At 48.9% G+C, this 27,106-nt stretch overlaps 1 protein-coding gene across 1 annotated transcript in view; it reads right to left on the bottom strand.

The window, feature by feature from the left end:
- The window catches only part of LOC132809102 (5-aminolevulinate synthase, erythroid-specific, mitochondrial-like), a 91,291-nt gene that overhangs the window by 42,523 nt on the left and 21,662 nt on the right, over positions 1 to 27,106 (bottom strand). The window contains exons 2-4 of the mRNA XM_060822504.1: positions 13,516 to 13,697; positions 11,759 to 11,950; positions 7,927 to 8,049 (exon numbers count right to left, since the gene is read on the bottom strand). Of these exons, the coding sequence (XP_060678487.1) occupies positions 7,927 to 8,049; positions 11,759 to 11,950; positions 13,516 to 13,684 (484 nt within the window). The 5' untranslated portion in view covers positions 13,685 to 13,697. The remainder of the gene's footprint in view (positions 1 to 7,926; positions 8,050 to 11,758; positions 11,951 to 13,515; positions 13,698 to 27,106) is intronic.

Here is a 27,106-nt window from a genome sequence, read left to right as displayed (position 1 = left end):
TGAAAGATTGGAGCGAGTGGGCTTGTATACCCTTGAGTTTAGAAGGATGAGAGGGGATCTGATTGAGACGTATAAGATTATTAAAGGATTGGACACTCTGGAGGCAGGAAACATGTTTCCGCTGATGGGTGAGTCCCGAACCAGAGGACACAGCTTAAAAATAAGGGGTAGGCCACTTGGAACAGAGTTGAGGAGAAACACCTTCACCCAGAGAGTGGTGGCTGTGTGGAATGCTCTGCCCCAGAGGGCAGTGGAGGCCCAGTCTCTGGATTCATTTGGATAGAGCTCTTAAGGATAGTGGAATCAAGGGTTATGGAGATAAGGCAGGAACAGGATACTGATAGTGGATGATCAGCCATGATCATAATGAATGGTGGTACAGGCTCGAAGGGCAGAATGGCCTACTCCCGCACCTATTGTCGACACATGACTCCAGACAGATAGCAATCCGGTTGACACTTAAGTGCCGAGCAATCCATTCAGTTGTATCAAACACTGAACCGTCCCAAAATGGAATGGATTTGGATCACCCAACGAAGTTCCTGGAAATATCAGTGGTAAACCCATCCTTGGCTAAAGTGCAGCAGGTCAGGCAGCATCCAAGGAACAGGAAATTCGACGTTTCGGGCCAGAGCCCTGCATCAGGAATGGCTGAAGAGCTTCTGTGCAGAGGAGATGACCTGGGGGGGTGCAGTGAGAGAGAGAGACTCACTGAAATCCTTGTAGAGGGAGGAAGAGAGCTTCTTCAAGGAAGGCATCCTTGCAAGAGGATTCGCAGTAGGTTAAAATCGAAACGTCGAATCTCCTGCTCCTTGGATGCTGCCTGACCTGCTGCGCTTTTCCAGCAACACATTTTCAGCTCTGATCTCCAGCATCTGCAGACCTCACTTTCTCCTAGAAGATTTTAATCTGCTGCGAATTCTCTTGCAAGGATGCCTTCCTTGAAGAAGCTCTCTTCCTCCCTCTACAAGGATTTCAGTGAGTCTCTCTCTCACTGCACCCCCCCAGGTCATCTCCTCTGCACAGAAGCTCTTCAGCTTTTCCTGTTCCTTGGATGCTGCCTGACCTGCTGTGCTTTAACCAGCAACACATTTTCAGCTCTGATCTCCAGCATCTGCAGACCTCACGTTTTACCCTAAACCCATCGACCCTGCAAATGCCTTCCAGGGCCGGTGCTCTGACTGGAAAAGCTGTCGCAGAGGCCAGTCAGGCAACAGCCTCCTATAGCCGCACTCGTAGAATCACGCCTGACCGGCAACGTTTCGGCCGACGCCCTCTCGCCAGCAGGACACACCGCGCCGAGGTGGTGGTACAGCCACGCGCAGTCAAAGAGGGTGTTGCCCTGGGTTCAGGTCAGACATGGGAAAGGAAACCGCCCGCTGATAGCCACATCACTCAGCCGACGAATCAATCTGTTCCTTGTTGGAAGCCACTGGAAGGAAGCGCCAAGTGTGACATGGGCACACAACAGACCAATGGAAGGGTCAGAGTCTGGGTCAGTGGTGCTGGAAGAGCGCGGCAGTTCAGGCAGCATCCAAAGTGCAGCGCAATCGACGTTTCGGGCAAAAGCCCTTCATCAGGAATAAAGGCAGTGAGCCTGAAGGGTGGAGAGATAAGCGAGAGGAGGGTGGGGGGGTGGGGAGAAAGTAGCATAGAGTACAATGGGTGAGGGGGGGGAGGGGATGGAGGTGATAGGTCAGGGAGGAGAGGGCGGAGTGGAAAAGGAGCTAGGCAGGTCGGACAAGTCCGGACAAGTCATGGGGACAGTACTGAGCTGGAAGTTTGGAACTAGGGTGAGGTGGGGGAGATGAGGAAACTATCGAAGTCCACATTGATGCCCTGGGGTCGAAGTGTTCCGAGGCGGAAGATGAGGCGTTCTTCCTCCAGGCGTCTGGTGGTGAGGGAGCGGCAGTGAAGGAGGCCCAGGACCTCCATGTCCTCGGCAGAGTGGGAGGGGGGGGAGTTGAAATGTTGGGCCACAGGGCGGTGCAACCAAGAGGTTTTTGCTTCACAGTAACCTATTCGATGACAATCAGTTTCGATTCTGCCACTCAGCTCCTGACCTCATTCCAGTCTTAGTCCAATAGGTTTGCTCACTGAGCTGGAAGGTTCATTTTTCGACATTTTGTGACATCTTCAGTGGGCCTACTGATAAGTCCTGCTTTCTATTTATAAGTTTGGGGTTCTTTGGTTTGGTGATGTCATTTCCTGTGGTGACGTCATTCCGTGTGGTGAAGTCACTTCCGGGTTCTTTTTCTCAGGGGTGGTAGATGGGGGTCTAACTCGCCTGAGGCCCACTGAAGATGTCACTAAGTAGGGTGATGAAACGTCTGGAAATGGACCTCCCAGCTCAGTGAGCAAACCTACATCCAGAACCTCAACCTGAGCTACAAATCTTCTCAAAACGTGCTTAGTCCAATTATTGTCAAAAGACCTGATTCCCAGAGGTGAGGTGAGATTGACTGACCTTGACATTAAGGCCACATCTGACTGAGAATTATGTCAAGAAGCCTTACAAAACTAGTGTAAATTATAAGCTACCTTCAATTCACCTATTTATTAAGAAATCTCGCAGTCAAATACTGAAATATTTCTTCAACTTTTTTCGCATGTAACAAGCAACTAAGACCCCTCAGGTAAGCAAGTTAAGCCTCACAAGTCAACTTAGCCAATACCCAATTTAATGTTGGAATTTAGCTATGATTCCAACCAACAGTGTCTGTCCCTGGGTGACTTGATCCTTGCACAGTGTTGTTCTTCGAAGTTCCTGTGAAAAATCCTGGAATTGAATTTTTACGTAACTCTTTCAGATACTTTCACCCACAACATTGATGACACGATGGAAGTACTCAGGTCTGCAGCTTTCTTTCTTATCAGAAGCAGCTTCCCCGTTCCTCATTGTATTTATCATTTACTGTCCATTTAAAAACACAGCCGTCCTGCGATTCACCCTCAGCACCTTTCTTCTGCAGGCAATCTTAATTACCTGTTTCTCACAAGACAGCAAGGATCCTCCTCTCTCCCAGGAAGCAGTTTAGAGTCATAGAGATGTACAGCACAAAAATAGACCTTTCAGTCCATGCCGACCAGATATCCCAACCCAATCTAGTCCCACCTGCCAGCACCCGGCCCATATCCCTCCAAACCCTTCCTATTCATATACCCATCCAAATGCCTCTTAAATGTTGCAATTGTACCAGCCTCCACCACTTCCTCTGGCAGCTCATTCCATACACGTACCACTCTCTGTGTGAAAACGCTGCCCCTTAGCTCTCTTTTATATCTTTCCCTTCTTACCATTCTAGTTCTGGACTCCCCCACCCCAGGGGGAAAAGACCTTGTCTATTTACCCTATCCATGCCCCTCTTAATCTTATAAACCTCTATAAGGTCACCCCTCAGCCTCTGACACTCCAGGGAAAACAGCCCCAGCCTGTTCAGCCTCTCCCTGTAGCTCAAACCCTCCAACCCTGGCTACATCCTTGTAAATCTTTTCTAAACCCTTTCAAGTTTCACAACATCTTTCCGATAGGAAGGAGACCAGAATTGCACACAATATTCCAACAATTATTTATGTTACTTTGACTCCTCCTTCCAAGGGATGATTAATTAGCATATTGCTTTTAATTCCTTTATAACAGTTTCTCCCTGTCCCTTTTATCTTAAGAAACAGCTTATTTCAGACAGATTCTTTAAATCATGAACAGTTATTAAAGTTCAGAAAAACACCATATCACCAGAAGCTCTGCTCCGGGGCGAGAGTTCCTCAGGTTAGTTAATCTCCCAATCAAACCTGTTCAGAAATGTTCTTACTCGTTTCCAGAACACATAGGACTTGAATCCAGGATGACTGGTTCAGAGGTAGGGTTGCTATCACTGTGCCCCAAAAGCCCAGCCCCCGTCAGGCTCGCGTCCTATAGTCATAGCTCCTTTGATCTAACCAGTCCATGCTGAACATAATCCTGAACTAAACTAATTCCACCTGCCTACTCCTGGCCCATTTGTCTCCAAACCTTTCATGTACTCTTTTATATAGAGTAATAGAGTCATAGAGATGTACAGCACAGAAACAGACCCTTCGGTCCAACCCGTCCATGCCGACCAGATATCCCAACCCAATCTAGTCCCACCTGCCAGCACCCGGCCCATATCCCTCCAAACCCTTCCTATTCACACACCCATCCAAATGCCTCTTAAATGTTGCACTCGTACCAAACTCCACCACTTCCTCTGGCAGCTCATTCCATACACGTACCACCCTCTACACGAAAGAGTTGCCCCTTAGGTCTCTTTAATATCTTTCCCCGTCTCACCCATATGTTGTAATTGAACCCACATCCACCACTTCCTCATTCAACACGCGAACCACTCTCTGTGTAAAAGCTTTGCCTGTCAGGTCTTTTTTTTTAAATTTCTCTCTTCTCACCTTAAAAACGGGCCCCCAATCTTGAAATTGCCCGACCTAGGGAAAGGGCAACTCCCGTTAACTTTATCCGTACCTCTCATTGTTTTCGAGGAGAAAGTGAGGACTGCAGACGCCGGAGATCGGAGCTGAAAATGTGTTGCTGGAAAAGCGCAGCAGGTCAGGCAGCATCCGAGGAGCAGGAGAATCGACATCCCCCAAGTCCCTCCTCCCTACCTTAACCTGCTTGGCACACTCTCCTCATTCCTGATGAAGGGCTCTGGCCCGAAACGTCGATTCTCCTGTTCCTTGGATGCTGCCTGACCTGCTGTGCTTTAACCAGCAACACATTCTCAGCCAACATCCTGGTAAATCTCTTCTGCACCCTCTCCAGTTTAAGAATATCCTTCTTGGAACAGGGAGACCGGAACTGGACACATTATTCCAGACGAGGCCTCACTAATGTCCTGTAAAACTTCAACGTGTCGTCCCAACGCCGATACCCAAAGCTCTGAGCAATGGAGGCAAACATGTCAACTGTCTTTTTAACCACCCTGTCTATTTGTGATGCACGTTTCCAGGAATTATGTACCTGCATTCCTAGGTCCTTTGTTCTACAACACTACCCAAGGCCCTAACAGTAATTGTACAAACCTTAAAGTCAAACCATCGTCAACAGTTTCATCAATTAGCTTCTCTTCCTCATAAGGGCAGAAGTGGAGCTGATAAGCTGATTTAGGGTGGCACGGTGGCTCAGTGGTTAGCACTGCTGCCTCACGGCGCCAGGGACCCGGGTTCGATTCCAGCCTCGGGCATCTCTCTGTGCGGAGTTTGCACATTCTCCCCGTGTCTGCGTGGGTTTGCTCCGGTTTCCTCCCACAGTCCAAAGAGGTGCAGGGCAGGGTGGATTGGCCGTGCTAAATTGTCCCCGTGGTGCCCAGGGATGTGCGGGTTAGGGTGGATTAGCCGTGCTAAATTGTCCCCGTAGTGCCCAGGGATGTGCAGGTTAGGGTGGGTTGGCCGTGCTAAATTGTCCCCGTAGTGCCCAGGGATGTGCAGGTTAGGGTGGATTGGCCGTGCTAAATTGTCCCCGTAGTGCCCAGGGATGTGCAAGTTAGGGTGGATTGGCCGTGCTAAATTGTCCCCGTAGTGCCCAGGGATGTGCAGGTTAGGGTGGATTGGCCGTGCTAAATTGTCCCCGTAGTGCCCAAGGATGTGCAGGTTAGGGTGGATTGGCCGTGCTAAATTGTCCCTGTAGTGCCCAGGGATGTGCAGGTTAGGGTGGATTGGCCGTGCTAAATTGTCCCCGTAGTGCCCAGGGATGTGCAGGTTAGGGTGGATTGGCCGTGCCAGATTGTCCCCGTAGTGCGCACGGATGTGCAGGTTAGGGTGGATTGGCCGTGCTAAATTGTCCCTGTAGTGCCCAGGGATGTGTAGGTTAGGGTGGATTGGCCATGCTAAATTGTCCCCGTAGTGCCCAGGCATGTGCAGGTTAGGGTAGATTGGCTGTGCTAAATTGTCTCCCTAGTGCCCAGGGATGTACAGGTTAGGGTGGATTGACCGTGCTAAATTGTCCCCGTAGTGCCCAGGGATGTGCAGGTTAGGGTGGATTGGCCGTGCTAAATTGTCCCCGTAGTGTGCAGAGATGTGCTGGTTAAGGTGGATTGACCGTGCTAAATTGTCCCCGTAGTGCCCAGGGATGTGCAGGTTAGGGTGGATTGGCCGTGCTAAATTGTCTCCCTAGTGCCCAGGGATGTACAGGTTAGGGTGGATTGGCCGTGCTAAATTGTCCCCGTAGTGTGCAGAGATGTGCTGGTTAAGGTGGATTGACCGTGCTAAATTGCCTCCCTAGTGCCCAGGGATGTACAGGTTAGGGTGGGTTGACCGTGCTAAATTGTCTCCCTAGTGCTCAGGGATGTACAAGTTAGGGTGGATTGGCCGTGCTAAATTGTCCCCGTAGTGCCCAGGGATGTGCAGGTTAGGGTGGATTGGCCGTGCTAAATTGTCCCCGTAGTGCCCAGGGATGTGCAGGTTAGGGTGGATTGGCTGTGCTAAATTGTCCCTGTAGTGCCCAGGGATGTGCAGGTTAGGGTGGATTGGCTGTGCTAAATTGTCCCTGTAGTGCCCAGGGGTATGCGGGTTAGGGTGGATTGGCCGTGCTAAATTGTCCCCGTAGTGCCCAGGGATGTGCAGGTTAGGGTGGATTGGCCGTGCTAAATTGTCCCTGTAGTGACCAGGGATGTGCGGATTAGGCACCTTAGTCAGGGTCAATGTAGAGTAATGTAGTTTGGGCGGATACTCTCCTCGGGAGGGTCGGAGTGGACTTATTTTTAGATTAGATTACCTACAGTGTGGAAACAGGCCCTTCGGCCCAACAAGTCGACACCAAGAAACCCACCCCCCCAATGTTTACCCCTGACTAATCCACCTAACACTATGGGACAATTTAGCACGGCCAATTCACCCTAACCTGCACATCTTTGGACTGTGGGAGGAAACCGGAGCACCCGGGGGAAACCCCACACAGACACAGGGAGACAGTCTTCTGAGGCTAGAATCCAACCTGGTCCTGTGAGGCAGCAGTGCTAACCACTGAGCCATCGTGTCACCCCACTGAGACAAGTGCCAGGCAACGACTAGCTCCAACATGAGAGACACTAACCTTTGACCCTTGACTTTCAATGGCATTTCCATCCCAGAATTCCCACATCCATTGACCAGAAATTGATCAGGACTTACTTAGTAAATATTTTGTGTACAATAGCAGGTCAAAAGGTTAGGAATCCTGCAGCAAATAACCTGCTTCCTGTCTTCTCTGAACCTCTCAACCATCTACAAGGCTCAAACCAGCAGCATTGTTGGCTGGGCACGAATCCAACAACACTCAGGAAGCTTGACGCCATCCAGGAGGAAGCAAACCGCCCAATTGGCACGTTAGTTCACCACACCACCAACACTCAGTAGTAGCAGTGTGCACTGAAGGACAGGGTCCTGAGGCAGCACTTTCAACGCTTTTGACCACAGTCACCGAGAAGATTGAGGATGGAAGGTATGTGGAACTCCTCTCCCTCCAAGCCATTCGTTTTCCGGACTTGGATAGCATCGAGTCACAGAGATGCACAGCACGGAAACAGACCCTTCGGTCCAACCCGTCCATGCCCGACCCACCTGCCAGCACCCGGCCCATCTCCCTCCAAACCCTTCCTATTCACACACCCATCCAGATGTCTTTTAGATGTTACAGTTGTACCAGCCTCCACCACTTCCTCTGGCAGCTCACCGACGCTGGGTCAAATCCTGGAATTTAGTTCCGATTGGAACTTTAGAGGTACCTACAGCAAATGGACTGCGGTGGTTCAAGAAATAGGGACAGGGCGATGAGAAATGAGCAATAACACCCAGGCAGCAACACCTCCATTTTTTTAAAACCAGCATGAATAAAAAAATCAAAAGAGCAAGCCTTCTATACTGGAATCTATATTTCAGGGTGACTTTACTAAGAAAGTCCACACACGCCATACATACCCGCGGTTATGTTGTCACGGATGAGATGGGGAACAGCCAACTTAGAAACTGAAGACAAAGAGTCTTGGAACCTCTTAATTGGGTCAGATACCCAGCTACGAATCCCTGCGCTCTTGGAGGACTCTGAAAGATAAGTTATATTGTAGAATGTAAAGTACGCTTTTGTCTGAACCAGGCTATTGGTATTTAATTGTTCCACCTACCCAATTTCTTCAGGCATTTGGATGGATATTTCCATCTACTATGGGTCAGTTAATACCCTTTTGAGGTGGCGGGCAGAAGGAGAGTCATGCCCTTTCAGAGTGGTAGAGTAGGGCTGAAGGGCCTAGTTTTATTTGTTTTCTGCTGTGAGTGCTCTCTTTCAAGGAAGACTTTAAACTCGGTCTATGTCTGTCCTACCAGACGTTAGATCAATTTCTGGTTAGTATTTATCTCTACAATAGATGTCTCTATTCCTAAGGACCACAGCGTAGGGTTATAGAGATGTACAGCACAGAAACAGACCCTTCAGTCCAACCGGTCCATGCCGACCAGATATCCCAACCCTATCTAGTCCCACCTGCCAGCACCCGGCCCATATCCCTCCAAACCCTTCCTATTCATATACCCATCCAAATGCCTCTAAAATGTTGTCATTGTACCAGCCCCCACCACTTCCTCTGGCAGCTCATTCCATACACGTACCACCCTCTGTGTGAAAAAGTTGCCCCTTAGGTCTCTTTTATATCTGGGCTCCCCCACCCCAGGAGGAAAAGACCTTGTCTATTTACCCTATCAATGCCACCCCTCATGATTTTGTAAACCTCTAGTTCTGGACTCCCCCACCCCAGGGGGAAAAGACCTTGTCTATTTACCCTATCCATGCCCCCCCTCATGATTTTATAAACGTCTATAAGGTCACCCCTCAGCCTCCGACGCTCCAGGGAAAACAGCCCCAGCCTGTTCAGCCTCTCCCTGTAGCTCAAACCCTCCAACCCTGGCAACATCCTTGTAAGTCTTTTCTGAACCCTTTCACATTTCACAACATTTTTCCGATAGGAAGGAGACCAGAATTGCACGCAATATTCCAAGAAAGTGCCACAGAATCAGCATTCCCAGGTCAGTCAAGGATGGGCGTGGTCAATGATGCCCACATCCCATCAATAAATAAAAATATTTATTTTGGGGCTATTTTTCAAACAGCTTTGCAAGCTGAGGAGTGACATTTTAGAGGTTTATAAAATCCTGAGGGGGGTGCGTGGATAGGGTAAATAGACAAGGTCTTTTCCCCCTGGGGTGGGGGAGCCCAGAACTAGAGATTTATAAAATTATGAGGGGGCATGGATAGGGTAAATAGACAAGGTCTTTTCCCCCTGGGGTGGGGGAGTTCCGAATTAGAGGGCATAGGTTTAAGGTGAGAGGGGAAAAGCTTTTCCCCCAGAGGGTGGTATGTGTATGGAATGAGCTGCCTGAGGAGGTGGTGGAGGCTGGTACAATGATAACATTTAAAAGGTATAAGGATGGGTAGATGAATGAAAGGGCCAAGTGCTGGCAAAATAACATAAATTAGTTTAGGATACTTTCATTCAGAAAGTCAGGAGGCATGGGATACAGGGAGATTTGGTTATCTGGATACAGAATTGGCTGGCCCATCGAAGGTGGTAGCAGATGGAAAGTATTCAGCGTGGCGCTCAGTGACCTGGGTGTTCCGCAGGGATCGGTTCTGGGATCTCTGCTCTTTGTGATTCCCACAAATGACTTGGACGAGGAAACGGCAGTGTGGGTTAGTCAGTTTGCTGATGACACAAAGGTTGGTGGATCGTGTGGAGGGCTGTTGGAGTTTGCCAAGGGGGCCATTGACAGGATGCAGAGCTGGGCTGAGAAGTGGCAGATGCAGTTTAGCCTGGAAAGGTGTGCAGTGATTTATTTTGGAAGGTCCAATTTGAATGCTGAATACAGGGTTAAAGGAGAATTCTTGGCAGTGTGGAGGAACCGATGGATCTTGGGGGAGGTCCACATTCATAGATCCCTCAAATTTGCCTCCCAAGTTGACCGGGTTGTTAAAAAGGCGTACGGTGTGTTGGCTTTCATCAGCAGGGGGATTGAGTTTAAGAGCCGCGAGGTTTTGCTACAGCTCTATGGAGGCCTGGTTAGGCCACACTTGGGACATTGTGCTCAGTTCTGGTCACCTCAATCTCGGAAGGATGTGGAAGCTTTCGAGAGGGTGCAGAGGGGATTTCCCAGGACACTGCCTGGCCTGGAGGGCCAGTCTTATGAAGCAAGGCTGAGGGAGCTAGGGCTCTTCTCATGGGAGTGAAGGAGGGCGAGAGGTGACTGGATAGAGATGGAAAGAGGCATAGATTGAGGGGATAGCCAAAGACGTTCTCCCAGGACGGAAATGGCTATCACCAGGGGGCATCATTTGAAGGTGATTGGAGGAGGGTTTCGGGGAGATGTCAGAGGTAGGTTCTTTACACAGAGAGTGGTGGGTGTGTGGAAGGCACTGACAGCAGTGGGGGTAGAGTCAGAGACATTGAAGCGACTCTTAGAGAGGCACATGCATGATAGTACAATGTAGGGTATGTAAGTTAGTTTGATCTTAGAGTAGGATAAAAGGTCAGCATAACATCGAGGGCCGAAGGGCCTGTACTGTTCTATGTTCTGTGATATGAAGGAGTTGGAACGAGGGTCTATATCTGTGCTGTATATCTCTATGACTCTGTGACTTGTGGCTTAAATGTTACTCACCACATGTGACTACGTTTTACTGCACAAGGGGATAAACTACTCAATGATTTGAGTAAGTATACTTAGAAGTGATTTGAAGAAGATTGTAAAAAAAAACCCTTCCTGACCAACTCAATGGATAATTTCGTCACTACCTGAATAGAAATGAAGAGTAGGTCCAATAATAGACCATTATTGGCTCCTTGAGTCTGCCGAGAATGATCATCGTTGATAATCCAACTCAGTCCCCTTTCTACACCATACCCTTTTGTCCCTTGAGCCCTGAGAGCTACATCCATCTCCTTGTTGAAAGCATTGAACGATTTGCCCTGAACTGCCTTCGGTTGTGGAGAATTCCACAGTCTTACCACGCTCTGGCTGGAGTAGTCACCTCAAATTGCGTGCCCTGTACTGTGACCCCTGGTTCGAGAATCCCCAGTCTTCCAGGATCTTCTTCCTGTGTTTACTCTGTCTCATCGTGTTAGAATTTTACAGTTTCTAGAAGGCGCACCCTCGTTCTTCTAAACTGGAATAAGTCTTACTCAATCCTTCATAAGTCAATTCAGGAGTCTCTTCAGAAGTCAGCCTTGCAGCTCCAGGAATTGTGGGCGGCACAGTGGTTAGCACTGCTGCCTCACAGCGCCAGAGACCCGGGTTCAATTCCCTCCTCAGGGTGTGGAGTTTGCACGTTCTCCCCGTGTCTGCGTGGGTTTCCTCCGGGTGCTCCGGTTTCCTCCCACAGTCACAAAGATGTGCGGGTCAGGTGAATTGGCCGCGCTAAATTGCCCGTAGTGTTAGGTTAGGGGTATGGGTGGGTCGCGCTTCGGCGGGCCAGTGTGGACTTGTTGGGCCGAAGGGCCTGTTTCCCACACTGTAAGTAATCTAATCTTTGTTGTACTTGAGAGAGAGCCAGAACATTCTACCTCGCAGACCAAAACGGCACATGATCTCACCAAGGCCCTGTACAATTAGGTGTGTCAAGTTGGCTGCGGTGTTTCCTACAACAAAATGGCCGCCAAACTGAAGTGACACTAAGTGTACCCTTAGGTTGCAAAGGCACTGATGGAGTGCAAGACTGACTTCCTTTCGGAAGACTGCTCCCTCTCACCGTGTTGAGGCCTAGTACCTGCCACATCCTCTTGGACTGCCAGACTTGCTTTGCGGATGACCATGTTGATACCCCTTTTGATCTCCCATTCCACAAAAGGACAGTTCACACTCAAGATGGCAGCACTGGGTGCAGCAGCTCGGTCGGGCAACTGAACCTCTGCCTTGGGACGGGGAAACCGTGATGTACTCAGAGTTCCCTGACCTGAAACTGAACGCAAAAAGTACATCAAGACACTGCACATGTGTTCAAACAGGAACAACAGCTCCAAATTAACTCCTCAAGTTTATCTCATGATAACAGAGAGCTTATCAGCGATGTCACGTTCTGTGCAGTACTGTATCGCACATGGCGTCATTACTGGCTTAGGATCTCAGTTATTGACATTGTTAATATCAAACAGGGCGTCAAAACTACATAGTTGGTTTCGGGGGAGGGGGGGGAGTTCCCCCGAGAGGTTGAGTCGGTTCGGATTGTTTCCACTAGGTAAAAGGAGATTGAGGGGGGACCTGATTGAGGTTTACAAGATCATGAAGGGTATAGACAGGGTGGGTAGAGATAAGCTTTTCCCCAGGGTGAAGGATTCAGTAACGAGAGGTCGCGCTTTCAAGGTGAGAGGTGGAAAGTTTCAGGGGGATACACGCAGCAAGTACTTCACACGGAGGGTGGTGGGTGTCTGGAACTCGTTGCCAGCAGAGGTGGTAGAGGAGGGCACAGTAGATCCATTTAAGAGGGGTCTGGACCGATGCCTGAGGAGGTGGGGGAGCAGAGGGATACTTTGCTTAGGAATTGGGTGATAGGTGGATTTGGCTCGGGCTTGGAGGGCCGAAGTTCCCAGACTGTCCGTTGTCTTTGTTCTTTGTAAAGTGTTCAGGTGAGCGTTGAAAGAGCAGCATTACTCTGGGCTGTGTAGAGGACACTTTTCACTGTAGCTCAGCCCATGTTGCACCTGCCATGGGAGTGTTTGATAGACACAGTATAGGGGGGGAACTTTACTCTGTACCTAACCCCGTACTGTCTCTCTCCTGGGATAGTTTAAGAGGGTCAGTGTAGAAGCAGCTACCCTTGGAGTCGGGGGACAGTGCAGGGATTCACTCTGTATCTAATGACGAGCAACACCTCTCCTGGGAGCACAGAGATATTTGGTTCTATGTGATTCCCTGCTGTTCCTGTCCTGAGGAGTGTTTGATGAGGACAGTGTCGAGGGAATTTTACTGTGTATCTGCTCCCACCCTGAGAATTTTTATAGATGAATCAATTCGTTAAGGATGACTTAGAAAAGGATGCCAAATTCTAAAAACCCAGCATAAGTTTGGAAAGGGGTTGGGATGGTGGCTTTGGCCTCATTGGTATTATGACTAGCCTATTAATTCAGAAATGCAAATGTGTTGCTGGTCAAAGCACAGCAGGCCAGGCAGCATCTCAGGAATAGAGATAGGAATTAATAGGAATAGGAATTAATTCAGAAACCCAGTTAACATCCTGGGGACCTGGGTTCAAATCCCGCCAAATGATAGACGGTGGAATTTGAACTCAATTTGAAAGAAATCTGGAATCAAGCGACCATGAAACCATTATTGATCGTCTGGCTCTGGGGGTGAAGGAAACTTGTCCAGGCTTACATGTGACTCCAGACTCTAACAAGGCCCTCAACTGCGTTCTGAAATGGCCGAGCAAACCTCTCAATTCAATCATGGGCAATAAATTCTGGTGAGCCAACGATTCCCCCACATGTGAACAGAAGGAAAGAGGTTGCCCATTGCCCGTGGTCTTACCAGCTGAGTCCTTCTCTTTTACCCGCTGGAAGTGGGCACTTGTAGTCATCAGGCCGCAAGACACCACGGGGCAGCGTTGAACATAGATGGACGGAGATCGGCCTACCTTCTGCAGGAAGGCACGATGGACTCGCAACAGAAACGGGCAGCTGTGCATGAAGATGCTCATCTCCGACGTCCCTCTGCAAAAGGAAATTGTGTCGTAGAGTCGTACAGCAGGGAAACAGACCCTTCGGCCCAACCCGTCCATGCCGACCAGATATCCCAACCCAATCTAGTCCCACCTGCCAGCACCCGGCCCATATCCCTCCAAACCCTTCCCATTCACACACCCATCCAGATGCCTCTTAAATGTTGCAATTGTACCAGCCTCCACCACTTCCTCAGGCAGCTCGTTCCATACACGTACCACCCTCTGTGTGAAAATGCTGCCCCTTAGGTCTCCTCTATATCTTTACCATCTCACCTTAAACCTATGCCCTCTAGTTCTGGACTCCCCCCACCCCAGGGAAAAGACTTTGCCTATTTACCCTATCCAAGCCCTTCATAATTTTGTAACTCTCCATAAGGTCACCCCTCAGCCTCCGACGCTCCAGGGAGAACAGCCCCAGCCTGTTCAGCCTCTCCCTGTAGCTCAAACCCTCCAACCCCGGCAACATCCTTGTAAATCTTTTCTGAACCCTTTCAAATTTCACAACATCTTTCCGATAGGAAGGAGACCAGAATTGCACACAATATTCCAACAGTGGCCTAACCGATGATATACCTGAAACCATCTCACCACTGGGAAAGACAGTACCCAAGGAGATCCCTGGCTGACTGAGTGACCAGAGAGAGAGGCTGCATGTAGAATCCAGGGAGAAAGGCCAAGATCCCAAGGAGGGAGAGGCTGAGCACGGGAATTTCGTGAAAAAGAGGCCACTTGATAGCCAAAGGAAAGAGAACGGCCAAGGGGTAGACCCCAGGGAGAGAGCAGTTAGGTGCAGGACCCCAGGGGGAGTAAAGCCAAGCTCCCAGGATTAGAATACTTCAGACTAAATCATTGTTAAGGATGGAAAATGCATGGTTAGATGAAGAGAGATATAAGGGAAGTCAAATACCGGTAATGTTGTGCGCAATTAATCTCACTCTCCTCGCCCAGACTCTGCAGTTTCTCATACCCCCCCTGTATATTTAATTCCAATTTATGTAAAACAACTCCCGTCAGCCCATAACAAAATTCTTGGGCAGTGTGGTGGGAGCAGAGGGATCTGGGCGTACAAGTACATAGATCCCTCAAAGTTGCCCACCCAACTGGATAGGGTTGTTAAGAAAGCATTTGGTGTTTTGGCTTTCATTAACAGGGGGGGATCGAGTTTAAGAGCCGCGAGGTTTTGCTGCAGCTCTACAAGTCCCTGGTGAGACCACCCTTGGAATATTGTGTCCAGGTCTGGTCGCCCTACTATGGGAAAGACACAGAGGCTTTGGAGAGGGGGCAAAGAAGGTTTACCAGGATGCTGCCTGGACTGGAGGGCTTGCCTTAGGAAGGAAGGTTGAATAAGCTGGGACTTTTCTCTCTGGAGAGGAGGAGGAAGAGAGGAGTCCTGATCGAGGTGTACAAGGTAATGAGAGGAATAGACAGAGTCAATAGCCAGAGACGTTTCCCCAGGGCAGGACTGACTGGTACGAGGGGTCATAGTTTGAGGATATTAGGAGGAAGGTATAAAGGAGACGTCAGAGGTAGGTTCTTTACACAGAGAGTTGTGAATGTATGGAATGTGTAGCCAGTGGTGGTGGTGGATGCAGAGTCATTGGGGACATTTAAGTGACTGCTGGACATGCGCATGGATAGCAGGGAGTTGAGGGGTGGGTAGGTTAAGTTACTATATTTTACGTCAGGATTAAACCTCGGCACAACATCACGGGCCAAAGGGCCTGTTCTGTGCTGTACTGTTCCACGTTCTGAAGACAGGAATTGCTGGAGAAACTCAGCAGGTAATGGCAGCCTCTGTGGAGAGAAAGCAGAGTTAACGTTTTGAGTCCGATAACCCTTTTTTCAGAACTGACAGTAGTTAGGGAACAGGTGATATATTTGCTGACACCAGTGTTGGGTGAGTTGGGGGGGTGGGGGGAAGCTCCAGACACATCTGGGGAGGTGAGGCATGGCGGCAATTTACCTGCACTCCATTCAGTTTAGTCAACTATAACTCACTGCCCATAATCTCCTATACAGGGGAGACAAAACACAGACTGAGTAACCATTTCATCCATTAAAATGACCCCACGCTCCTCGTAGCCTGTCACCTCAACACACTGTCCTGTTCTCTGCCCAACATTTCTGTCTCAAACCTGCTGCAGTATTCCAGCGAGTGTGAGCACTAGCTGGGGAGACTAGCGTTTTATTTCTCACTTGGGAACGGTTCAAGCCTCAAAATCAAATCCAATAATTTAGAACGCAAACCCTTCCTTGTACTTAACCCGCCTCGACATCCCACGTTATGGCTCCTTTTCTCTCATTCTCTGGCTTACTAACTTTCCTCTTTTAGATTACAGCGTGGGAATAGGCCCTTCGGCCCAACAAGTCCACACTGACTCTCCGTAGAGAAACCCACCCCCTACATTTACCCCTGACTAGTGCGCCTAACACTACGTACAATTTAGCACGGCCAATTCACCCTAACCTGTACATCCCTGGACACTACTGGACAATTTAGCACGGCCAATCCACCCTAACCTGCACATCCCTGGACACTATGGGACAATTTAGCACGGCCAATCCACCCTAACCTGCACATCCCTGGGCACTACGGGGACAATTTAGCACGGCCAATCCCACCCTAACCTGCACATCCCTGGGCACTACGGGGACAATTTAGCACGGCCAATCTACCCTAACCTGCACATCCCTGGGCACTACAGGGACAATTTAGCACGGCCAATCCACCCTAACCCTGCACATCCCTGGGCACTACAGGGACAATTTAGCACGGCCAATCCACCCTAACCCTGTACATCCCTGGGCACTACGGGGACAATTTAGCACGGCCAATCCACCCTAACCTGCACATCCCTGGGTACTACAGGGACAATTTAGCACAGCTAATCCACCCTAACCCTGCACATCCCTGGGCACTACGGGGACAATTTAGCATGGCCAATCCACCCTAACCCTGCACATCCCTGGGCACTACGGGGACAATTTAGCACAGCCAATCCACCCTAACCTGCACATCTTTGGACTGTGGGATGAAACCCACGCAGACGCGGGGAGAACGTGCAAACTCCACACAGACAGTCGCCTGAGGCGGGAATTGAACCTGGGTCCCTGGCGCTGTGAGGCAGCAGTGCTAACCACTGAGCCACCATGCCCGCCCATCTCCACCTGGGCTCCATCTCCACCTATCTGGCTCAAACCCTTCCCTCCCGCCTGCCCAACGTGAATTTCACTCCCGTTTCTCAGCTGAAGAAGGGTCACTAAGTGTTAACTTTGCTTTCTCTCTGTCGACGCTTCCAGACCTGCTGAGTTTCTCCAGGATTTTTCTGTTTTTTTTTATCCCGATCTCCGGCATCCGTAGATCCTTGTCCTAGTTAGTCCGTGTCCAGTCTTTGTAACCACAGTTAACCTAAATTCAGTCCCGAAAATGCTAGCTGCTGTAGTTTCAGTTAGTTTTTGACCGAATGAGTTAGCTGCATTGAGCATCGCCAAGGCCATTTGGAAGCAAGGCCATTCGGCCTATCAAGTCCACTCCCCCACTTAATCAGGGCTGATGGGCTTTTCAACTCCACTTACCCGCACTCTCCCCATATCCCTTAATTCCTTGCGAGATCAAGAATTTACCAATCTCGGCCATACAGAGAGTCATAGCGATGTATAGCATGGAAACAGACACTTCAGTCTAACCCTCAATGCCGACCAGTTATCCTAACCCAATGTAGTCCCACCTGCCAGCACCCGGCCCATATCCCTCCAAACCCTTCCTATTCATATATCCATCCAAATGCCTCTTAAATATTACAATTGTACCAGCCTCCACCACTTCCTCTGGCAGCTCATTCCATACACGTACCACCCTCTGCGTGAACAAGTTGCCCCTTAGGTCTCTTATATCTTTCCTCTCTCTCACCCTAAACCTATGCCCTCTAGTTCTGGACTCCCCGACCCCAGGGAAAAGACTTTGCCTATTTAGACTAACCATACCCCTCAACACCCCTGCGCTCCGTGGCAACGAATCCCACAGGCCCACCACTCTCCGGCTGAAAAAAAAGTCTCCTTATTTCCGTTCTAAATTGACCCCCGCTTCTAATTTTAAGCCTGTGCCCACGGGTCCTAGTCTCGCCCCCCGCCCCCCCCCGCCTGACGGAAACAAATTCCCAGCGTCCACCCTGTCTAAGCCACGCATGATCTTGTGAGTTTCTATTCAGTCTCCCTCCCAACCTTCTAAACTCCAATGAATACAATCCCGGGATCCTCAGCCGATCATCTTGCGTTCGGCCTACCGTTCCAGGGAGCGTCCGTGTTAATCTCCGCTGGACCCGCTCCAGCGCCGGTATGTCCTTCCTGAGGTGTGGGGACACACAGGATTTGAAATGGGGATGAAATACAGCTTCGTAAATTCCCAGCAGCTGCGTTTATATTCCAACCCTCTTGAGATAAATGACAACATTACATTTGCTTCCTTCATCAACCTGCAAGTCAGAGAATCCTGAACGAGCACTCCCAGATCCCTTCGAACTTTGGGCTTTGTGAATTTTCTCACCGTTTAAAAAATACTTTATTCCAAAGTGCAAGACCTCACACTGGCTCCTATTGCCCCAGCAGCCCTGACCTTGGCTGCCTTTCCTTGATTGCTGTCCGTGTGTGGCTCAGATAAGCTGGAGATATTTTGTCACACCCAGAGCAATGGTTATGATCACACCCATGGCTGTCTGAGGCTTTGAGTTGTGAACTGAATCCATCTTGAATATTTCTGCTAAGGACAATTCCAAACAGCACCGGGCTCTCGGGAATAAACCCCAGTCGATCGAGAGGTCTTAGGTTCGATCCCCCGACAGTGTGGAAACAGGCCCTTCGGCCCAACGAGAGAACGCCGACCCACCAGAGAGTAACCCACCCCAGACCCATTTCCACCTGACTAATGCACCTAGCACTACGGAGACAATTTAGCACGGCCAATCCACCCTAACCTGCACATCCTTGGGCACAACGGGGACAATTTAGCACGGCCCATCCACCCTAACCTGCACATCCCTGGGCACTATGGGGACAATTTAGCACGGCCGATCCTCCCTAACCTGCACATCCCTGGGCACTACGGGGACAATCTAGCACGGCCAATCCACCCTAACCCGCACATCCTTGGGCACAACGGGGACAATTTAGCACGGCCAATCCACCCTAACCTGCACATCCCTGGGTACTACGGGGACAATTTAGTACGGCCAATCCACCCTAACCTGCACATCCCTGGGCACTACGGGGACAATCTAGCACGGCCAATCCACCCTAGCCTGCACATCCCTGGGCACTACAGGGACAATTTAGCACGACCAATCCACCCTAACCTGCACATCCCTGGGCACTACGGGGACAATTTAGCACGGCCAATCCACCCTAACCTGCACATCCCTGGGTACTACGGGGACAATTTAGCACGGCCAATCCACCCTAACCTGCACATCCCTGGGCACTACGGGGACAATTTAGCACGGCCAATCCACCCTAGCCTGCACATCCCTGGGCACTACAGGGACAATTTAGCACGGCCAATCCACCCTAGCCTGCACATCCCTGGGCACTAGGGGGACAATTTAGCACGGCCAATCCACCCTAACCTGCACATCCCTGGGTACTACGGGGACAATTTAGCACGGCCAATCCACCCTAACCTGCACATCCCTGGGCACTACGGGGACAATTTAGCATGGCCAATCCACCCTAGCCTGCACATCCCTGGGCACTACAGGGACAATTTAGCACGGCCAACCCACCCTAACCTGCACATCCCTGGGCACTACAGGGACAATTTAGCACGGCCAACCCACCCTAACCTGCACATCCCTGGGCACTACAGGGACAATTTAGCACGGCCAATCCACCCTAACCTGCCTCACAACTTTGGACTGTGGGAGGAAACCCAGGCAGATATGGGGAGAATGTGCAAACTCCACACAGGAAGTCACCCGAGGCTGGAATTGGACCTGGGTCCCTGGCGCCGTGAGGTAACCGCTGACCCAACCGTGCCACCCCCATCCTGGGGCGTGGGTGTGGGCATCGATCCAATCTGCGTCCCAAGAAGGGCAAGGGGTAAGGACCATCAGTGTATGGGCTGTCAGGAGGAATGGGTTTTTGTATTGGTTCTTTCTCCGAAGAAGGACAGTACTGGCAAAGGTGGCATTTCTTGCCTCCCACTGATTGCCTTGAAGAAGTTATCAGTGAGCTGTCTCGCTGGGGTCCACAGGGCAATGGGGGGCATCTGCTGTCAGGAAGGGGGTTCCTGGACTTTGACTTGGGGACAGTGGAGGAACAGCAATATACTCCCAGTTTGGATCAATATGGATCAGTGCAGCTCCTTGGTGTTCTGTGCAGCACCCTGACTTTACAGCAAAGACGTCTGGTTCGAGAACTCACTGCCACACATGGGCCTCAGAGGCCTGGACAGTCAGTCAGAAAATTCGAGGAAACTCTCATCAAGATGATGTTTGGTTTGGAAGGAATTTACAACTGGTGGGGCTCCCCTGAGCATTTTGCCTTTACCCTTTTATTGGCAGGAGAGGTTGCATATTCAGAAGGTGCTCAGAAAGGGGATTGCGTTAACGCCTACAGCATACTTAGGGCGGCACAGTGGGCTCAGTGGTTAGCAAGATCAATAGTAAATAGTGCTGTGAAGAAGGCATATAACGTACTGGCTTTTATTGGTAGAGGAATTGAGTTCCGGAGTCCTGAGGTCATGTTGCAGTTGTAGAAGACTCTGGTGCGGCCGCATCTGGAGTATTGTGTGCAGTTTTGGTCGCCATACTATAGGAAGGATGTGGAGGCACTGGAACGGGTGCAAAGGAGGTTTACCGGGATGCTGCCTGGTATGGTAGGAAGATCGTATGAGGAAAGGCTGAGGCACTTGGGGCTGTTTTCATTGGAGAAAAGAAGGTTTAGGGGTGACTTGATAGAGGTGTACAAGATGATTAGGGGTTTAGATAGGGTTGACCATGAGTGCCCTGCCAGTAACAGTGGTGGACTCTCCCTCTTTATGGGCATTTAAACGGGCATTCAATAGGCATATGGAGGAAAGTGGGCTAGTGTAGGTTAGGTGGGCTTGGATCGGCGCAACATCGAGGGCCGAAGGGCCTGTACTGCGCTGTATTTTTTGATGTTCTATAACCCAGGTTCGATTCCAGCCTCGGGCGACTGTCTGTGTAGAGTTTGCACGTCTCCCTGTGTCTGCGTGGAGTTCCTCCGGGTACACTGGCTTCCTCCCACAATCCAAAGATACGCAGGCCATGCTAAATTGCCCAGAGTGTTAGGTGCACTGGTAAATATAGGGAATGATTCTGGCTGGGTTACTCTGTGGAGGGTCGGTGTGGACTTGTTGGGCCAAAGGGCCTCTTCCCATACGGTAGGGAATCTAATCTAATATTGTGACCATGAGGATACTGCTGTTACTATGTGTTGGTGATGAGCAGAAAAAATGTGTAAAGTGGTGAATAGTGGGCTGCTTTGTTCTGGACGGAGTCCAGTTTCCTGAGGGTTGTTGGAGCAGCACTCATCGAGACAAGAGGAGAGGGGTCCGTCACATTTCTGACTTATTCCTTGTGTTACAACACGGCAGTGAACCCTTCTATTAATTAAACCAAACATCCAGAAAAGTTCACCTCGCCTCATAACGTTAAATTACGAGTGACAGAGAACTCCCAAATTCCACTATTTAAAAGAAAAGCAATTTATTCTTTAACCCTAAAAGTGAACATTAAACATTTATTCACAACTCTAAGCCCCCCCCTTTCACTTAACATCTTATTACCTGCCTCCAACTCTATAACAATATACTGTTCCAATAAAACACTTATTAAAATTACATCAACTTAATTTCAAAACCACACAGCAGCTGTCATCTTCGATGTCTACCTTCTTCCAACTGAAGATCTCCCTGGGTCATCTTCTTTGTTTTTGTTGCAAATATCTTTCATATGAAACGGTACCTTTGATAGAGAGTGTTTCTCAATTTCTCGTATCTGTGTTGATGACAGTTGCTCTGTCTGAAATTTTCAAAATGCCTGCATTTTTACATCCCCCACATCAGATCGTCTCATTGGTTCATATTAAAACGCGATTTGGTTTTAGTATCATGGGGCATAATGTAAACTGACTGGTTAAATTTGAATCGTTGTCAAAACGGCGACCAAAACTCAGGTATCCCATTTCACAGCCAATGCGACATATTTTCAATTTCCCAGTGCACTCTGAAACTGCCATCTAGTCGTATACACAGACAGGGGCTTGTAAACTCTCAGTTCAGAACAGCATTCACGCTCTCTGAAAGGTACAGCACACACCTTCAATTTCATAATACCTCCCCCCTTAAGAAAAAAGAACCATCACAATGAAAAGATAGTTTCATTTCTTCCTAATTTTTAATTCCATTACAATGAAATACATAGGTCATTAATCTAAGTTCCTATTAATTTCTGCACACACGTAGGTATAACATAGGAATCTGTCCAAGTTTACCTGCACTTTTTCCTTTAAATCCATGATAATGCATCTGCTATCACATTTCTCCGACCCACGGCAAATACAGTTTGTAAATTAAAAGGTTGTAACATAAGACTCCAATGAAATAGTGTCATATTTTTTGTCTTTAAATCTTTCCAAGAATGCCAGAGGACTATGGTCAGTGGACACAACTGTTTCTGACACATTGTTTGTCACATAAACATTCAAAAAATGTGAGGTCAGTACCACACTCAATCATTCTTTTTCGGATGGTGGGGTATTTTCTCTGGGGGGGGGGGTGCTAAGTTTCTTTGAATTCCCATTCCATCATCACCCTGGTGTAGCAGTGCAGCTCCAACTCCAATATCGCTAGCAGCGGTCGCAACTTTGAAGGGCTTCCACCAAATTTGGTGTAGCTGAAACTGATGCAGAGGTTCATAACACGTTTAAATGATCAAGTGCTTCCTGGCATTGTGCACTTCACTGAAATTGTGTGTTCTTCTTTAGCGTGTGGAGTTTGCGCGTTCTCCCCGTGTCTGCGTGGGTTTCCTCCGGGTGCTCCGGTTTCCTCCCACAATCACAAAAGAATGTGCGGGTTAGCTGAATTGACCACGCTAAGTTGCCCCTGGCGTTAGGTGAAGGGGTAAAATGTAGAGGAATGAGTCTGGGTGGGTTGCACTGCGGCGGGTCGGTGTGGACTTGTTGGGCCGAAGGGCCTGTTTCCACACTATAAGTAATCTAATCTAATCTATTGAAAATCTGATCACGGTGTCACCCCACTGCTAAAGTTTGCAACAGACTTCCCATAGAATCTGTTTAGTCCCAAAACCTGAAGCACCACTTTCTTTTGAGGTTGGTTGTGGAAATTTCTCGATGGTCTTCGTCTTGGCGTTCCTTGGGGTCAACCTCCCATGACTGATGTTATGTCCTAAGAATGTCACCCCTGTCTTCGTAACTTCTGTTATCGTTTAAGTTTATTGCCAGTTTCGCTTCTTGTAATCATTCAAAGTGTTCTACCAACTTAGCATGTGATCTTTCCATGATCTGCTTAAGATTATTGCATCATCCAGATAGACCGCACAGTTTGTTAATCCAGCCACAACGCTATCCATGGGTCTTTGGAAAGTGGCTGGTGCGTTATTCACTCTAAAGGGCATCACTTTGAATTGGTATAGCCCATTTGGGGTTACAAATGCGGAAACTTCTTTCATTTTCAGTCCAACTGATGGTGGTTCAGTGGTTAGTGCTGCTGCCTCACAGCGCCAGGTTCGATTCCAGTCTGTGTGGAGTTTGTACGTTCTCCCCGTGTCTGCGTGGGTTTCCTCCCATAGTGCAGGTCAGGTGAATTGGCCATGATAAATTGCCTGTAGTGTTAGGTGCATTAGTCAGAGGGAAATGGGACTGAGTGGGTTACTCTTCGGAGGGTCGGTGTGGACTCGTTGGGCCGAAGGGTCTGTTTCCACGCTGTAGGGAATCTAATCTAACTCTGTGATGTAACTGGCTTGTCTGACTTTCTCTATACAGTCCTCCGATCTTGGTGTGGAGTATGAGTTGGATTTTGTTATGGCTTTGACCTTCCGATAGTCCACACAAAATCGCTCAGTCCCGTCAGGTTTTGGAACGAACACGATCGGCAAACTCCACTCACTCACTCTGACTCTTTGTTGATATCTTCATTGATCATCGCATCCACTTCCTTCTGGCTTTGGGAGGATTGAGTCTGTAGGGGTGTTGTTTAATTGGAATAGCATTTCCTACTTCCACCGCATTAATATTAATCCTTCACATCTTATTCCTGCATATGTCCTCATACTGCTTCAACAACCTTTCAACTGAGGTCTTTGTTCCTGAGACAGATAGTTCACTAACCTATCCCACTCCTCAAGGACTTCCTCATTGTTTAACATATTTTGAGGTACATCAAACTCCATGACATCTGGATATGATTCCTCACTCTGCGGGGCTCTAACTAACACCTATTTCTCCAGTTCCTGTCTCTTATAGTAAGGTTTCAACATACGACATCCCTGATACAGTTTTTTCTAACTGGCTTCTTTACCAGGTAGTTTACCAGTTAGTCAGGAAGAAGGACTCATGCCCAAAACATCGATTCTCCTGCTCCTTGGACGCTGCCTGACCTGCTGCGCTTTCCCAGCAACCCATTTTCAGCTCTGATCTCCAACATCTGCAAGTCCTCACTTTCTCCAGGAAGTTTACCTGACTCAACTTTTCCTCAATTTGATCGGGACCACTAAACCTGGCTTTGAAGGGATCTCCTACCCACTGCTAACAATATTAATACACGATCCCCACGGGAAAATATCCAAATTTTGGAGTTTTTACCTGCCACCTGCTTCATTCTATGCTGTGCCCTCTTCGGATGCTGTTTAGGTAAATCACAGACCCAGTTTAATCTCTCGCTCACCTCAGATCCATGATCCAAGTGTGAGATTTCTGACATAGGTCGTGTCAACGTTTCTTGCACTAGTTTCAAAGGGCCTCTCGCTTCATGTCCGAATGTTAAGTCTAAGGGAGTCAACTGAGTTGATTAATTTGGGGCGTTTCTAATGGTAAACAATACGAATGAGACACCTTTATCCCAATCATTTGGGTAATCCAGCAGTGCGTTCTTAACATGGCCTTCAGGGCATGATGCCAAAGCTCCCTGGAATTCAGAATGGTAAAGTGTTGTATGCCTAAGCTATTCATGGCTTCCTTACACAGCCCAGCATTAAAGCCGAACCCTTGGTCTGACTGAATCTCTCTGGGTAGATCCTACCAAGTAAGGAAAGCTACTAATTCCTCGACCACCCTTTTTGCCTGAATACTCCATGCTGGAATTGCTTCCGGAAATCTGGCGGACACACCCATTGCGGTTAGCAAGTATTGGTTCCAACTTTTAGTTTTAGCGGGGGGACCTCATAGAGTTATAGAGATGTCCAGCACGGAAGTGGACCCTTCTGTCCAACCCGTCCATGCCGACCAGATATCCCAACCCAATCTAGTCCCACCTGCCAGCACCCAGCCCATATCCCTCCAAACCCTTCCTATTCATATACCCATCCAAATGCCTTTTAAATGTTGTCATTGTACCAGCCTCCACCACTTCCTCTGGCAGCTCATTCCATACACGTACCACCCTTTGTGTGAAAACATTGCCCCTTAGGTCTCTTTTATATCTTTCCCAATTCACCCTAAACCTATGCCCTCTAGTTCTGGACTCCCCCACCCCAGGGGGAAAAGACCTTGTCTATTTACCCTATCCATGCTCCCCCTCATGATTTTATAAACCTCTAGTTCCGGACTCCCCCACCCCAGGGGGAAAAGACCTTGCCTATTTATCCTATCCATGCCCTTCATAATTTTGTAAATCTCTATAAGGTCACCCCTCAGCCTCCGACGCTCCAGGGAAAACAGCCCCAGCCTGTTCAGCCTCTCCCTGTAGCTCAAACCCTCCCACCCTGGCAACATCCTTGTCAATCTTTTCTGAACCATTTCAAGTTTCACAACATCTTTCCGATAGGAAGGAGACCAGAATTGCACGCAATATTCCAACAGTGGCCTCACCAATGTCCTGTACAGCCGCAACATGACCTCCCAACTCCTGTACTCAATACTCTGACCAATAAAGGAAAGCATACCAAACGCCTCCTTCACTATCCTATCGACCTGCGACTCCACTTTCAAGGAGCTATGAACCTGCACTCCAAGGTCTCTTTGTTCAACTCCTGGACTCAACACTATACAGTGAAAGATTCTTCAAATGCAGGAATCGGCAACAAAGATGCTGGTTTTATTACCGCCTGTGGCTTACCTACCCTTTGGCATGTGTGACATGTTCGGCAAAATTTAACCGCATCCATTTGGTCACAGAAATTTGAGGGTGTGCACATGAGGATCAATGGTCAGCACAACATTGTGGGCTGAATGGCCTGTTCTGTGCTGTACTGTTCTACGTACATCCTTGTGCAGTCCAGGCCTACAGAAGTTCTTATGTACCTGAGCCTGCGTCTCCCTCACACCTAGGTGATTCACGTGCTACCCATGTCTATGTATTCCGGTAACACAATCTGGTGCCCTTTTCTGTTAGATTAGATTCCCTACAGTGTAGAAACAGGCCCTTCAGCCCGACAAGTCCACTCCGACCCTCTGAAGAGTAACCCACCCAGGCCCATTTGCCCCTAGCGAATGCACCTAACACTGTGGGCAATTGAGCGTGGCCAATTCACATCTTTGGACTGTGCAAACTCTAGTTGTCCAACGCTAGAATCGAGCTTAGGTTCCTGGCACTGTGAGGCAGCAGTGCTAACCACTGCGCCACTGCGGCGCCAAGTTTCAGCACTAACCTGTCATAATCTCCATTTTCGTCTTAGGATTCTATCTTAAAAGATAATAAACCGCAGGAATACATTCTGATTACTTTGCTGAGTATGCGTCAACATATATATCTTTTATTATCTCATCTTTCTGTTGTACGTCCATTAGCCTTTCAGGGCTAAACACTTCTGCCGGACCCTCTACCTGTTCCTGCACCATGACGTCAAACAAGATGTCCGCTACCTGAACCTCAACTCTTCCTCTTTAGTTTTTGCTTACTGCTGTGTCTTAATGACAGTGGGATCTTGTTACCACGCAGTCTGGAAAAATTCCAGGGTGTTTATCTTTTAAATTCTCAGTTCCCTCTAGTTCTGACTTCTCCATAACAACTCCCACCTTGGATCCTGCCCAATCGTTGCCAACTGTATTCCTGGAACTGGAATTTCTGTCAATCACTCCCGCTGTTACTCCCCCCAGTCTTGAGCTGGGTACCCAGCCTGATCTTACACAGGGGGACGCTGAACTTCTGTCCATCCCTCCCACAAATGACCACTCTCTCCGATAACATGTCAGAAAGAGTGCAAATAA

The sequence above is a fragment of the Hemiscyllium ocellatum genome, unplaced genomic scaffold, assembly GCF_020745735.1.
Source record: "Hemiscyllium ocellatum isolate sHemOce1 unplaced genomic scaffold, sHemOce1.pat.X.cur. R1, whole genome shotgun sequence".
In the NCBI taxonomy this organism is placed as follows: domain Eukaryota; kingdom Metazoa; phylum Chordata; class Chondrichthyes; order Orectolobiformes; family Hemiscylliidae; genus Hemiscyllium; species Hemiscyllium ocellatum.
This window is presented reverse-complemented; position numbering and strand designations above follow the sequence as displayed.